This window comes from Meles meles, chromosome 20 (genome assembly GCF_922984935.1).
Source record: "Meles meles chromosome 20, mMelMel3.1 paternal haplotype, whole genome shotgun sequence".
Classification (NCBI taxonomy): domain Eukaryota; kingdom Metazoa; phylum Chordata; class Mammalia; order Carnivora; family Mustelidae; genus Meles; species Meles meles.
In genome coordinates, this window is record NC_060085.1 from 17,194,423 (window position 1) to 17,208,734 (window position 14,312).

Below are 14,312 nucleotides of genomic sequence, written 5' to 3' on the forward strand. Positions count from 1 at the left end.
CACCTGTCCCCAGCTTCTTCACCAGCAGCGGCTCCGGGTTCGAGGCCTTCTTCACGGCGGCTGGGACGCTGGTGGTGGCCGTGTGCACCCGGAAGGAGTACTTGACCATGAGCTTGCCTGAAGTGTCCTTTGCCGACTCCGCCTGGGTGAGCCTCTGCTCGGATGGCCTGGGTGGGGGGGTGGAGGAGCCCCCAAGCACCAGCCTGATGCCGAGGCTTCTGTTCTAGCACTGCGTGGCCATTGTCCATGTGCCTGGGCGCCGGCCCTTCAGCCAGAACCTGGTCCATGTCTACAAAGACGGCCAGCTGGTCCAGACGGCAGCCCTTCGCTGCCCCTCCCTCAGTGAGGTGTGCCAGGCAGGGTTTGGGGAGGCCTGGGGTAGCCGGGGCATCTTGGACGTGGTGGGGCCTCAGACTCCGGCCTCTGGGGTCCGTGTGGCCCCAGGGGTCCGTGTGAGGAACTGGATGCAGGCGGAACCCCGGGCTTTGCTGTGATCTGACCACTTGCCCAACCCCGCCCCCGCAGCCTTTCTCTTCCTGCTGTATTGGCTCTGCTGGGCACCGCACGACGACCACCACCACGGGGCTGCCTATGCCACCAGTCCCCACGGCCCTGGCTCCCCCCCATCCCTCCCTCTCCCGCTCACAGTCGGTCCCGGCCACTGCAGGGCTTGGCTGGGGGTCCGGGCTGGTGGCCCCCCTGCAGGAGGGCAGCATCAGCTCCACCCTTGCAGGCACACAGGACACCCGGTGGGGCAGCCCTACGTCCCTGGAGGGTGAGCTGGGGGCCGTGGCCATCTTCCATGAAGCCCTGCCCGCGTCGGCCCTGCGGGCCCTGTTCACCTTGGGTATGCAGCCACCCCCTCCCTGCCCCTGGCCCAGCTCTTACCTGGGGAGCGGGGGTTCCTACAGGGCCCAGGTTGGAAACTGGGAGTCCAGGAGGGAGAAGGCGTTCCTGGGGGTGTATGTCCTCTGACATACGATAGGCTCTGGATGGGGTTGGGTGAGACACCCAGCCAGGTCTGAAGCCCTCTGCCCCACCCCACCCAGGGCCCAAGGAGATGGCACCCTTCAAGCCCGAGGGTGAGCTGCACGAGCTTAGCACCAAGCTGCTCCTCCATTACTCACCTCAGGTATTGGGGGGGCGGTTGGCTCAGCCCCGCTACCTTCCCCTGCCCCCCCAACTCCTGTGACACCTCCTCTTCTAACTGACCCTGCCTCCCCGCCCACCCCCCCACCCCCAGGCCTGTAGGAACAACATCTGCCTGGACCTGTCCCCTGGCCATGGGCTGGACGGCCGCCTGACGGGCCACAGGGTGGAGACCTGGGATGTGAAGGTGCGTGCGCACCCGTGCATGGGCCAAGGGTGCCGGGGGCACGAGCACGGGCATGGGCTCGCCTGTGTGCAGGGTGGGGGCTGGGGGGCCACACTGTGCCCTGCAAGGTCGTTAGGGGAGGTCCGCTCAAGAGAACCAGAGTCCCCTGGACCTGGCTTCCCAGACTGGAAGGTCTTCTGGGGCGGAGTGGGGCGGGAAGTGGCTGGGAGCTGCCTTCCCACAGCCAGCCCTTCCCCTAGGATGTGGTGACTTGTGTGGGAGGCATGGCTGCCCTGCTGCCCCTGCTGGAGCGAGTGGCCTCCCAGCCCCAGGAGGCCGAGGCAGGTCCAGCTGAGACACATGACCTCGTGGGGCCCGAGCTGACCTCTGCCCACAATACCCAGGGCCTGCTTCTCCCACTGGGCAAGTCCTCAGGTAAAGTGGCCCTGGCGCCTGGGTTAGGGCGGTGAGGGAATCTTGGCGTGATAAGGAGGCTGGAGTGCCTATGGCCTCTGCTGCTGGCAGACCCTTGACACACCTCTGTCCCCCTCCTGGTGGCCGGTAGAGGTGCGCATGGAGAGGAACGCCGTGGCCGCCTTCCTGCTGATGCTGCGGAACTTCCTGCAGGGCCATGCGGGGAACCAGGAGAGCCTGGTGCAGTGCCAGGGGCCGGCCATCATTGGAGCCCTCCTGCGCAAGGTGGGGCAGGTGACGGGGGACGGGATGGGGGGGCGGCTGGCCCTGTCTGGCAGAGGGGACAGCATCGGGGGGCTAAGAAGGGGAACCTGATGTTGTTGGGGAGAGCCTCCTGGTGGAGGGGCTGGCATCTGAGCAGGGCCTCGCCAAGCTTGGCAGGGTTTGGCTGAAGAAATACCAGCACCCCACTGGGGCAAGGGACGCACCCAGCAGGCTGTGGAGCTTGCCCCTTGGAGGCAGTGGGGAGCCACGAAAAGGCTTGGAGCAGGCAGGATGCTCCTGTCCGTCTGCCTGTGCGGGGCACGGTGGATGCTGGGGGGCTCAGTGGCACCCATCCCGGGCCTGCCGCCTCACCCTGCCTCCTTCCACTCCAGGTCCCCAGCTGGGCCATGGACATGAACGTGCTCATGTCTGCGCAGCTGTTGATGGAGCAGGTGGCCGCAGAGGGCGGCGGGCCCCTCCTCTACCTGCTCTACCAGCACGTGCTCTTCCACTTCCACCTCTGGAGCCCCAGTGACTTTGCCGTGCGCCTGGGTGGGTGTGGGGACTTGGATGGGGGATGCCAGCGGGCGCAGTGGGGGCAGAGGTTCCGAGAAGTTAGAATCCTGCTTTGGGCCATCTGAGGGGACAGCTTGACCCTGGGGGATGTGGCAGGGACACGGCCCTGTCCCGGAGGGACAGCAGAAGGGGCCCAGCTCAGGCGGGGGGACCTGAGTCCTCCAATGACGCCCGTCCAGGCCACATCCAGTACATGTCCAGCATCGTCCGGGAGCACAGACAGAAGCTGCGGAAGAAGTACGGCGTCCAGTTCATCCTGGACGCGTTGCGCACCCATTACAGGTGAGGCCGGTGGGGGCAGACAGGCTGTGGGCCTGACACAGCAGCCTTTGGCCTTGGGGATGGGGTTCGGGTCCCCCAGCTCACCTGCCTGCTCCCTCCCCTCTGTTCCCCTGCATTCTCCTGGCCCTGGGCCGCTGCGCTTGCCCGTACCTGCCCAGCCCGCCGCGGGAGCTCCCCCTAGTGGCCGACGACGTGCGCACAGTGCAAACTTCGCTCCTGGGCCTGGTGCGGGAGTTCCTGGTTCGGAGCTCCACCGTGGAGGACATGCAGGTGGTGCTTAGCTTTCTGGTGGCCTCCGCTGATGATGGCCAGGTAGGCTGGAGGCTGGGAGCGGGGGGATTGGGTGCGGGGTAGGGTGTGGACCGTGTCCAGGGGAGTGGCCCACCCACAAGGAGACCTTGGATCCCCAGGTGGTGGGAGCCCTGGACCTGCTCCTGGCGCTGCTGCAGGGCTCGCCGGCACAGGAGTCTCTCGCCGTCTTCCTCGTGGAGCCGGGGAACCTTGAGGTGCTGCTGGCTCTGCTGGTCCGGCCGAGGTCACTGCCCCTGGTGCCTGACCGAGTCTGCAAGGTACCCCCAGCCTGCCCCTCGTGTTCCATTTGCTGTGGCTCCTGCCTAAGGGCCAGGGAGGTAGAACAGGTCCCTTGGAGCCACAGACCTACGTGGTGACTTCCCCTGCTCCAGTCACTCCTTCCCCATGAGGACAACCCTCTATGCCACCCCCCACCCCCAGATCCTGCGAAAACTACAGCAGAACGAGCGCTTACCTGAGCGGAGCCGCCAGCGCCTCCGGCTACGAGAGTACGGTCTGCAAGGACTCGTCGCCTGCCTGCCGGAGGGGGCTGCTTCCCCCCAGCTCTGCCAGGGCCTCTACAAGCTGTTCCTGGGGGCAGGTACCACCTGGGTAGGGCCAGGAGGCAGGCCAGGTGGAAGGACGAGATGGGGCCAGGAAACAGGGCAGGTGGATAGAGAGAGGGCATGGGCACAGGGGCTGAGGCTGGGCCAGCGGGGAAGCGAGGTCCCCCGCCTGTGCTCAGTCCCTCAGAGCCTCTCTGGCCATCCTTCCAGATTGCCTGAATCTCTCAGATCTGTTGGCTGTGGTGCAGCTGTCCCTCCAGGCTGACCTCAGCGTCCGCCTGGACATTTGTCGCCAGGTGAGTATGGGAGGAGACAGTTTGAGGAGGATGGGGCTTCTACCTTGGGGGCTTTGCTTTACCTGCCTGGGAGGAGGGCTCCCTTGCAAAGGCCCTGGGGTAGGAGTCCAGGGGCAGAGCGCTGGCCGCATCGCTTACTGGCTGTGCCCTGGCCCGGCAGCTCTTCCACCTCATCTACGGACAGCCAGACATAGTGCGGCTGCTGGCCCGACAGGCTGGCTGGCAGGACGTGCTGACCCGGCTATACGTCCTGGAGGCGGCCACAGCCGGCAGTCCCCTGCCCTTCTCCCCAGAGCCACCCACCTCCCCAGACCCAGCCCTATGCCAGCCACCCACTGAGTCACCTGAGACTTCGGACGTTTTCCTCCCCTCGGAGACCCCCAGCCCTGACCCTGACACCTTCTACCACGCTCTCTCCCCGTTTTGTACACCCTTTGACCTGGGCCTGGAACGGGCCAGCGTGGGGTCATGCAACACCGGTGGCGGCGGCGGCGGCAGTGGCACTCTTACTCCCGCCAGCCAGCCTGGCACCCCTTCCCCGCTGGATGGGCCCCGGCCCTTCCCTGTGGCCCACGGCCGCCACAGCTCCAGTCTCTCCAACGTACTAGAGGACGGCAGCCTCCCGGAGCCCGCCATCAGTGGGGACGATACCTCAAACACCAGCAACCCTCAGGTGAGGCGGGCCCGCTCTGCCACTGCCCGGCTCTGGGGGACCCCCTGGGACCCCAGGCGGGTGGTATAACCTTTCCAAAGGTGAGGTCCTATCGGACATCAGGGCTATAGCTGCCGGTCGGCCCCACTGGTGCCCCCTCGGAACTCTCATCTGCAGCTGTGTTCCTGGTTGGGGTCCCAGAACAGGACAAATGATGCCAAGCCCGAGTGGGGACACCAGCTAGGCTTTGGGGAGTCCTCAAGAGAGCTCGCAGGGCAGAAACTTCACAGAGCCCATGAGCAGCATCGCTCTAAGGGATCTGCCGTGTGTTTCCAGATTTGGGGATGGGTTTCTGCTTATACTGTGGCATTCTTCTAGAGGATTCCAGAACAGTTCTGGGGGCCCGTGTGAACTATGGGATAATTTCGTGAACCACACCTTCTCTCCCCTGAGGAATCACTGAGACCCCAGGGTCCTCCCTGGGATTCAGGCAGCGGCTAAGGCCCCTCTGCCATTCTTCCAGGCCCCAGCCTGTCTGTTGCCTGAAGACTGTCCCTCCTGGTAGGGACACCAGGAAGTGGTTGGCAAGGGGTGCTCAGCAAGGCTAGAGGGAGAGTCAGCAATTCCCTTCCTCCCCCGCCCACACCCCCGACCTGTGCCCTCAGCAAACCTCCGAGGAGGAACTGTGCAACCTGCTCACCAATGTGCTGTTCTCGGTGACGTGGCGTGGCGTGGAAGGCAGCGACGAGGCCGCGTGGCGGGAGCGCGGCCAGGTCTTCTCCGTGCTCACCCAGCTGGGGGCCTCAGCCATGCTCGTGCGCCCTCCTGACTGCATCAAGCGCAGGTGAGGAGGCCACTCGGGAGGGTGAGGGGCCTCCGGGAAGCCCACGGGGGAAGAAGGCCGTCAGACACACATCTGAGTCTGTCGTCCATCCCCAGCCTTCTGGAGATGATGCTGGAGTCAGCCCTGACCGACATCAAGGAGGCCCCCGTTGGGGTCCTGGCCAGCCTCACCCAGCAGGCGCTCTGGCTGTTACGCCTGCTGCAGGACTTCCTGTGCGCGGAGGGCCACGGGAACCAGGAGCTGTGGAGCGAGAAGGTGCGGTAGCTTGAAGGCCAGTGAGCCACACGTGAGCCCGTGGGCATCTGGTCCGGGAAGTGGATGAGCGTGCTGGTGCCTCAGAATGCTGTCTGTGTGGGCAAACCCCACCTGGCGCCCAGCCTAATCCTTACCTTCCTCCTTCCCCACGGGCTGCTGGCCCGCTCTGCTGATGGCGGCCTGGAATATGCTGGGCTGCAGCTCTTCGAGGGCGTGTGCAGTCTGCTGGACCGCCTGGGGGCCTGGCCGCACCTGGCCAACGGCACAGCGGATCTCCGAGAGATGGCCCAGATTGGCCTGCGCCTAGTGCTTGGCTACATCCTGCTGGAGGACCCACAGGTGAGCGCAGGGCTGGCTGGGGTGCGGCAGCGGCAGGTGCGGGGCGCCTGGGGAGCGGCTGGGGCCACCCACACTCCCTTCCGCCCCCCAGCTGCACGCCCAGGCCTACGTGAAGCTGCACTGGCTGCTGCAGACCGCAGTGGTGCCCATGCGGCGGGAGGAGGCCTGCTATGTGCTCTCCAAGCTGGAGGCGGCGCTGGCACGGGCGCTGAACACCTCCCTGTCGAAAACGACCACCGAGGACATGGAGCCCCCAGGTGTAGCGGCCGCAGCCACGGAACGCTGCTCGTGGCTGGTGCCCCTGGTGCGCACACTGCTGGACCGGGCCTACGGGCTGCTGGGGCTCCAGTGGGGACTGCCTTCCCTGCCGCCCACCAACGGCAGCCCCACCTTCTTCGAGGACTTCCAGGCCTTCTGTGCCACACCTGAATGGCGCCACTTCATCGATAAGCAGGTGCCTGGAGGAGGGGACGCGGGAGGAGAAATAGGGGGAAGGGGGCTGCATGGAGCGCTGATCTCCTGTCCCTGCCCGATCCTCCAGGTGCAGCCCACCATGTCGCAGTTCGAAATGGACACTTACGCGAAGAGCCACGACCTCATGTCGGGCTTCTGGAACGCCTGCTATGACATGCTCATGAGCAGTGGACAGCGGCGCCAGCGGGAGCGGGCACACAGCCGGCGGGCTTTCCAGGTGTGCAGCCCGGGGCCAGGGTGGGGAGCTGCTTCACTCCTGCGCCCAGAGGATGTCTGGTGGGAGAAGCCCGCTGCCGGACTGACCCATTCCTCCACCCCGCCCTCACCCCGCAGGACCTGGTGCTGGAACCTGCGCAGAGGCGGGGACGCCTGGAAGGGCTGCGCTATGCAGCGGCACTGAAGCAGCAGGCCGCGCAACATTCCACGGCCCTGCTGCACTGGGGGGCCCTGTGGCGGCAGCTCTCCAGCCCCTGTGGGGCCTGGGCCCTGAGGTGGGCGGGGCTCGGGCCCTGGGGTAGGCGGGGCTAGGGCGGAGCCCGGTGGGGACCGGACTTGGGAGGGCCCTGGGCCACCAGATTGCGTTTGGGATGAGACCCGCGAGGAACTAGGACTTTGGCAGATGCACGTGCCCACCCATGACCACCATCCTGGATGTATCCTCAGGGACCCGCCTGTTCCACGCTGGAAGATGTCCAGTGCCGAGACATACTCACGCATGCGTCTGAAGCTAGTGCCCAATCATGACTTCAACCCTCATCTGGAAGCGAGCGCTCTGCGCGACAACCTGGGTGAGAGAGGGTATCCAGAGCAGTATCTGCCCAAGCTCCTAGGCCCTGCCCTGCCCAGCTCTGGCTGAGCAGCCCTGGGCCCACTGCAGGTGAGGCCCCCCTGACCCCGACAGAGGAGGCCTCGCTGCCTCTAGCGGTGACCAAGGAGGCCAAAGTCAGTGTCCTCCCGGAGGAGCTGCAGGAAGACCAGCTGGGCGAAGACGAGCTGGCTGCGCTGGAGAAAGTGTGAGTGTGGCTGGGAGAGCTGGGACCGTAGCCGAGTGCAGGGGTCTACCCCGCTGTGTGCATGCCTCCCATGGGACTGACTCCTGAGCCACTTCGGTTATGGGAGTGAACACCCTGCAGGGACTGTCCAGAATCAGGTGGGCAGTTGGGGAGAGCTGTCTAGCTGAATGGGCAGCTAGTGATGAGGCACCCCAAGGCAGGGCTGAGAAACACAAACCCGCCCTGCATGGGGGCCCAAGGGAGTGGGCAGGCGCTGAACAGGGGAAGCCAGGGATAGGAGCCAGTGTCCTGGCAACACTTTCGGAGGCCCAGGTTTGGGGTGGGGACCAGGGCTGGTGGGCACTGGACAGTGAATGGTTCCTCCCTTCCCTGTGGGAAGCACAGGAGTCTGTACCCCGTGACTTGATGGCGCTAGGAGAGTGTAGTCCTTGGGCTTATCTGGAAGGGGGTCCCGGAGCCTGGAGCCTGAAGTGGGTGCTGGCCCCCAGGATGCAGGCGGCGGAACTGGATGAGCAGCATGAGAAGCTGGTGCTTTCCGCCGAGTGCCAGCTGGTCACAGTGGTGGCCGTGATCCCAGGGCTGCTGGAGATCACCACCCAGCACGTGTACTTCTATGACGGCAGCGCCGAGCGTGTGGAAACAGAGGAGGGTGCGTCCTCCTAGGGCTGCTGAGAAGGATGGCAGGGGGTGGATGGGGTCTGTTGGGGCTGGGGTGAGTGACTGCTGCCCCCGATGTCCGTCGGCACAGGCATTGGCCACGACTTCCGGCGCCCGCTCGCCCAGCTGCGTGAGGTCCACCTGCGGCGTTTCAACCTGCGCCGCTCAGCACTCGAGCTCTTCTTCATTGATCAGGCCAACTACTTCCTCAACTTCCCGTGCAAGGTGGGCGGGACCATAGCCTCATCCCCTTGCCAGGCCCCCAGGCCCCAGCCCTACCCCATCCCACTCCACACCCAGGTACGGAACCAGGCGTACTCATTGCTCCTGCGCCTCCGACCCCCGAGCCAAGGCTACCTAAGCAGCCGCTCCCCACAAGAGATGCTGCGTGCCTCGGGCCTCACCCAGGTGAGAGGCCTCGAGCAAGGCCAAGGCCCTATGGTTGGCAGGAGGGATGGACAGCCCAGTGGACTCACTTCTGGCCTGCCCCTGCCCCCTAGAAATGGGTCCAGCGTGAGATCTCCAACTTCGAGTACTTGATGCAACTCAACACCATTGCAGGGAGAACCTACAACGACCTGTCCCAGTACCCTGTGGTAAGGGTCCACTCCTTACCTCCACTCCTGCCCCTTTGCTCTGCCGGCCCTGGTTCAACCCGGTGTGGGCCCTGGTGGTAGGCCAGCCCTGAGCCGGCAGGGCTAGGGGGTGGGTGCGGCCTGACACCTGCCTCTGTTCCCTGCCCCTACCCACCCCCTCCCTGAGCCCTACCCACCCCCTCCCCCCCCCCCCCCAAGGGAAACCTGCTCTGGCCTGCTTCCCTGTGGTCCCTCCAAGCGGTAACGCGCCCCCTCCCCCGCTGCCCGTGGGCTCTGTCCATCTTCCTGAGGGTGAGGGCTGGGCAGACTGGGCAGAGAGGCCATCAGGACCCTCACAGAGCTCCTTCCCTGGGTGGGTGGCCAGTTCCCCTGGGTCCTGCAGGACTACGTGTCTCCAACTTTGGACCTCAGCAACCCAGCCGTCTTCCGGGACCTGTCCAAGCCCATCGGTGTGGTGAACCCCAAGCATGCCCAGCTCGTGAGGGAGAAGTGAGCGAGTGGGCAAGGCTGGGCTTGGGGGCTGGGCTGGGCGAGGGCCAGCCTTCTGCTGACTCCCCTGTCCCCCATCCCGACTGTGGCTGCAGGTACGAGAGCTTCGAGGACCCAGCAGGCACCATCGACAAGTTCCACTACGGCACCCACTATTCCAACGCCGCAGGCGTGATGCACTACCTCATCCGTGTGGAGCCCTTCACCTCCCTGCACGTCCAGCTGCAGAGTGGCCGGTGAGGCCCAGGGGCAGCCCGGCAGATGAGGGGTGAGGCAGGTCCTCCGGGCGTCCGGGCCCTCCGGATCCCTTCCTGCCCCCAGTACAGCTCTCCTTCCTTGTCCCAGTTGTGCCCCTCCCCCCCGACCCCCACCCCTGCTCACTCTGGCCTGTGCCCCTCCCCCAGCTTTGACTGCTCCGACCGGCAGTTCCACTCGGTGGCGGCAGCCTGGCAGGCCCGCCTGGAGAGCCCTGCCGATGTGAAGGAGCTCATCCCGGAGTTCTTCTACTTCCCCGACTTCCTGGAGAACCAGAACGGTAGGAGCTGGCGTGGGGCGCGGGGAGGCCCCGGGGGCGGAGTGCACAGGCCAGGCCTGGCCAGGGAAGTGGGTGGCGAGGGCACAGCGAGACCGCTGACCCCGTCCTCCGGGCCAGGCTTCGACCTGGGCTGCCTCCAGCTGACCAACGAGAAGGTGGGCGATGTGGTGTTGCCGCCGTGGGCCAGCTCCCCCGAGGACTTCATCCAGCAGCACCGCCAGGCCCTGGTGAGGAGATGAACATGGACAGGGGACAGGCGGACAGCCAGGGTTGAGGGGCGGCAGTGGGAGTGGGGGATCAGCCGTCCATGGACTAACTGGTGCCTCCCCGCCCCCAGGAGTCCGAGTACGTGTCTGCCCACCTGCATGAGTGGATCGACCTCATCTTTGGCTACAAGCAGCGGGGACCAGCCGCGGAGGAGGCCCTCAACGTCTTCTATTACTGCACCTATGAGGGTGGGTGGCGCCCTGGACTCCTGTGGGGGCCAGGGCACAGCTGCAGGGGGCTAAGTGCGGAGGGCACAGAGCAGGTCCTGACCGCTCTGCCTGCCTTACCCAGGTGCCGTGGACCTGGACCACGTGGTGGATGAGCGGGAACGGAAGGCTCTGGAGGGCATCATCAGTAATTTCGGGCAGACTCCCTGCCAGCTGCTGAAGGTGAGGCCAGCTCAGAGGATCGTGGTCAAGGATGCCCATGCGGCGGTGCTGACCAGTCACTCGTCCACAGGAGCCACATCCGGCTCGGCTCTCCGCCGAAGAAGCAGCCCAGCGCCTTGCACGTCTGGACACTAACTCACCTAGCATCTTCCAGCATCTGGACCAGCTCAAGGCCTTCTTTGCGGAGGTGAGGGGAGGCAGGGCTTTATCGTCCTGCTCTGTGCAATGGGTTTAACACCACTGTCCCTTACCAACCTCTTGGGGTAGATGGAAAACCTAAATCAAGGTCACTGATGTTAGACATCTTTGAAAAAGAGGTAACGGGAGAGGGATAGGGGAGCAGGGATGGAGGCGCCTTCTTTGCCGAGGCCGGGACAAGTTGTCGAGCCCCTAACCATCTCTGAAAACCTTAGGGAGACCAGAAGGAAGGCCATCTGGCTGTGAATCATTTCCCTCACAGTCCTCTGAGATGGAATCCCTCCATGAGAAGGCCCCCCAGGCCTGACCTTTTTAGTTTCCCCTCCCCTCCTGCCAGCAGGCTGGGGGACGTGAAGTCAGAGGCTGGGAGGACCAAGGTCGAGACTGAGAGGGCTGCCTTGTCCATCCCAGCTTGTCACTCCCTCACCTTTGGAGATGTCTTCCTGAAGGCCCGCTGAGCTCTCCCGACTGTGTCGCAGAGGGACCTCTGCCTCTGTGACCCCCTAGGCTGTGAGCACTGGGGATTGGAGGAGAGGAAAGAATGGTGCCCCAGGTGGCAGGCAGGAGAGTGGGGTTTCCGGCCGAGCACTGAGGCAGAGCCAGCTCTGTGCTCTGCTCTGCAGGTCATCAGTGATGGCGTGCCCCTGGTGCTGGCCCTAGTCCCCCACCGGCAGTCCCACTCCTTCACCATCCAGGGCTCCTCAGACCTGTTGGTAAGTGCACTGCGCAGCCCCCAGCTCAGCTCCACTCCTGCTCCGACTCCCTCCTCCACTGCCCCACCTCTGCCCCCTCTGGCCCCCAGGTGACCGTGAGCTCCAGTGGGCTGCTGGGCATCCACAGCTGGCTGCCCTATGACCGGAACATAAACAACTACTTCAGCTTCAGCAAAGATGCCACCATAGGCAACCCCAAGTAGGACAGAGGGAAGCGGGCAAGGGTGGGCTTTCAATGCCCCGTACCCCCAAGCTGGCACCCTACCCAGTCAGGGACCAGCCAAGGTCTCTGAGGGCCCGGGTCTTCCATGTCAGCCTGACCTCACCTGCCCTGTTCCCCACCTCCCCCCCATACTGGGTCAGGTTGCAACGACTGCTGAGCGGTCCGTGGGTGCCAGACCGTGGTGTGAATGGGCAAGCTCTGGCAGTGGCCCCCGACGGAAAGCTGCTGTTCAGTGGTGGCCACTGGGACGGCAGCCTGCGAGTGACTGCACTACCAAGGGGCAAGCTGCTGCGACAGCTCCACTGCCACCTGGGTGCGCATAGCCCCGGAGCTGGGGGGGGGGGGGGCGCGGGCCACGCTGGTCGGCCAGGGAGGGGGGTGACCGCTGCATTCCGCTTGCCCTCTCCCCTCCCCGTGCAGATGTAGTGACCTGCCTTGCACTGGACACCTGTGGCATCTACCTCATCTCGGGCTCCCGGGACACCACGTGCATGGTGTGGCGGCTCCTGCAGGAGGTGGGCTGGGTGGGCAGCCCCAGGGGCCCTCCCGTAGTCCGCACCTGCAGCCCCCATCCACCCCTCAGCTGACTGGCCGTCCTGCCCTCCTCTCTGCCACCGTGAGCAAGGCTGGGGCTCCACAACCTTCCAGCGCTCTGGCTCTGGACAAGGCTGTCACTTTCCGGAGCCTCAGCCTTCGCGGGCCAGGGCAGTGAAGTACCCCCAGTCCTGAGCTGGTCCTGGCTCCCCACAGGGTGGTTTCTCGGTGGGACTGGCATCAAAGCCCGTGCAGGTCCTCTACGGGCACGAGGCTGCCGTGAGCTGTGTGGCCATCAGCACCGAACTCGACATGGCTGTTTCTGGATCTGAGGTGTGTGTGTGTGCCTGCGCCCAGGGGAGGCTGAGTTTGTTAGGCAGTGCCCCCAGAGATTAGAGACCTATGCCCCGCACCCTAAGCTGTCTTCCTGCAGGATGGAACTGTGATCATCCACACCGTACGTCGTGGTCAATTTGTGGCAGCGCTGCGGCCCCCAGGGGCCATGTTACCTGGACCTGTGTCCCATCTGGTGCTGGGGTCTGAGGGCCAGATTGTGGTACAGAGCTCGGCGTGGGAGCGTGTAGGGGCTCAGGTATGGAAAAGGGGTGCTCGGCCAAGAACAGGGTAGTTGGGATTCTGTCCTTGTGGACACATCTTGCTTTTTCTAGGTCACCTACTCCTTGCACCTGTACTCTGTGAATGGGAAGTTACGGGCTTCGTTGCCCCTGGTCGAGCAGCCCACAGCCCTGGCAGTGACAGAGGACTTTGTTCTGCTGGGCACAGCCCAGTGCGCGCTGCACATCCTTCACCTGAACAAGTGAGTTCCGCTTTGTTGGAATTCATGGACCTGCGGGGTGGTAGTCATTGGCAGAGGATACTAGAAGGTGCGAGCCTCCCAGGCCCCCCTCCATCTCCCTGCCCCCACCACAGTGGGCCTACCCATGGCCTTTTATATGTCCATGGGCACATTCTTCAGGGCCTGTCCCTTGTCCTCCAGTGGGTTGATCTTGCCCTGGGCCTCCCTTAGCCACACACCTATGGGAGGTCCCTTTATGTCTTAGGGTTTCAGCTAAGCCATCCCTCAAATGCAGACAGAGGGTGGGGGGGGCGAGGTGGGGAGGACAGGGGAGAAAGAAGACACAAAACTCCCTTGCAGCTGAGAGCTCAGATCCCTCCCTCCCTCTCTGCAGGCTGCTCCCGGCTGCGCCTCCCCTGCCCATGAAGGTGCCTATCCGCAGCGTGGCTGTGACCAAGGAGTGCAGCCACGTGCTCGTGGGCCTTGAGGACGGCAAGCTTATCGTGGTGGGCGCGGGGCAGCCTTCTGAGGTGAGGGTAAGGGCAGGGCGGCCCTCGATCGGGGTGGGGAGTGACGGTCCCGGCCCACCTCTCCCCAATACTACATCCCCCCACCCCACCCCCAGGCGCGCAGCAGCCAGTTCGCGCGGAAGCTGTGGCGGTCCTCCAGGCGCATCTCACAGGTGTCCTCGGGGGAGACGGAGTACAACCCAGGAGAGGCGCGCTGACAGCCGCCCCGCCCCCAGCAGCCTCCGCCCGTGGAGGCCCCGCCCAGGAGCCGGCGGGAATCCGGAGGAGGCGACCACGCCGCGGCCCTCGGCCCGGCCCCGGGGGTGGGCAGGACCCCACCCCCGTCCAGCTCAGGGATTGGTGGGCGGTTCACTCCAGGAAATCCCGCCCCTCGCCGGCAGAGGGGCCGCCCGGAGTGTGGCACTGGCCTCTGCGGCCGCACAGCACTTTTTGCACAGTGTGGGGAGGGAGCCCAGGCTCCCAAACCCCGCGTCCCGGTGGAGCAGGGGCCGGGCTGTGGCCTTAATCTCTAAAAGCGGCCCCCGCGCTCCCGCTCTCGGCAATAAACCTGGCCTACTTTTGTAGCTGTTTCGCCTCCGAGTATGCGTGCGCGCGGCGTCTCCGCCTGCCCAGGCCCCCGGCCCGGGCTCGCCTTGCCCCGGCCCAGAAGCCCTCCCGGGCGACTCGCCCCCTCCTCGTGGCCTCAGTTTCCCCAGCCGCACCGCCCCCGTCCCCGGGGACCCCACCCGCGGATCCTCCCGGGCGGCTGGTTCTCTCGGCCCCAGCGCTCCCTCGCGACACCTCCGCACGTGTGCGCGCCCCTGC

The 14,312-nt window shown here is 65.2% G+C and overlaps 1 protein-coding gene across 5 annotated transcripts in view; it reads left to right on the forward strand.

Annotated features, from left to right (window-relative positions):
• The window catches only part of NBEAL2 (neurobeachin like 2), a 28,865-nt gene extending 14,794 nt beyond the window's left edge, over positions 1-14,071 (forward strand). For 3 of the 5 annotated variants that reach the window (XM_045990765.1, XM_045990767.1, XM_045990768.1), the window contains 41 exons: positions 14-146; positions 228-347; positions 526-847; positions 1,050-1,132; positions 1,244-1,336; positions 1,576-1,750; positions 1,881-2,014; positions 2,386-2,545; positions 2,749-2,851; positions 3,010-3,163; positions 3,262-3,420; positions 3,584-3,743; positions 3,919-4,004; positions 4,165-4,677; positions 5,322-5,500; positions 5,596-5,755; positions 5,957-6,094; positions 6,186-6,548; positions 6,636-6,785; positions 6,902-7,059; positions 7,232-7,356; positions 7,446-7,581; positions 8,070-8,230; positions 8,330-8,646; positions 8,739-8,834; positions 9,199-9,323; positions 9,419-9,559; positions 9,728-9,858; positions 9,976-10,085; positions 10,196-10,313; positions 10,417-10,514; positions 10,585-10,701; positions 11,336-11,425; positions 11,515-11,624; positions 11,789-11,961; positions 12,069-12,163; positions 12,399-12,515; positions 12,616-12,774; positions 12,851-12,999; positions 13,373-13,508; positions 13,604-14,071. In XM_045990765.1, coding sequence (XP_045846721.1) covers positions 14-146; positions 228-347; positions 526-847; positions 1,050-1,132; positions 1,244-1,336; positions 1,576-1,750; positions 1,881-2,014; positions 2,386-2,545; positions 2,749-2,851; positions 3,010-3,163; positions 3,262-3,420; positions 3,584-3,743; positions 3,919-4,004; positions 4,165-4,677; positions 5,322-5,500; positions 5,596-5,755; positions 5,957-6,094; positions 6,186-6,548; positions 6,636-6,785; positions 6,902-7,059; positions 7,232-7,356; positions 7,446-7,581; positions 8,070-8,230; positions 8,330-8,646; positions 8,739-8,834; positions 9,199-9,323; positions 9,419-9,559; positions 9,728-9,858; positions 9,976-10,085; positions 10,196-10,313; positions 10,417-10,514; positions 10,585-10,701; positions 11,336-11,425; positions 11,515-11,624; positions 11,789-11,961; positions 12,069-12,163; positions 12,399-12,515; positions 12,616-12,774; positions 12,851-12,999; positions 13,373-13,508; positions 13,604-13,705 — 6,349 coding nt within the window. In that variant the 3' untranslated portion in view covers positions 13,706-14,071. The remainder of the gene's footprint in view (positions 1-13; positions 147-227; positions 348-525; positions 848-1,049; positions 1,133-1,243; positions 1,337-1,575; positions 1,751-1,880; positions 2,015-2,385; positions 2,546-2,748; positions 2,852-3,009; positions 3,164-3,261; positions 3,421-3,583; positions 3,744-3,918; positions 4,005-4,164; positions 4,678-5,321; positions 5,501-5,595; positions 5,756-5,956; positions 6,095-6,185; positions 6,549-6,635; positions 6,786-6,901; positions 7,060-7,231; positions 7,357-7,445; positions 7,582-8,069; positions 8,231-8,329; positions 8,647-8,738; positions 8,835-9,198; positions 9,324-9,418; positions 9,560-9,727; positions 9,859-9,975; positions 10,086-10,195; positions 10,314-10,416; positions 10,515-10,584; positions 10,702-11,335; positions 11,426-11,514; positions 11,625-11,788; positions 11,962-12,068; positions 12,164-12,398; positions 12,516-12,615; positions 12,775-12,850; positions 13,000-13,372; positions 13,509-13,603) is intronic. The other 2 variants (XM_045990769.1, XM_045990766.1) reach the window with 1 other exon arrangement.
• The last annotated feature ends 241 nt before the right edge of the window (positions 14,072-14,312 follow it).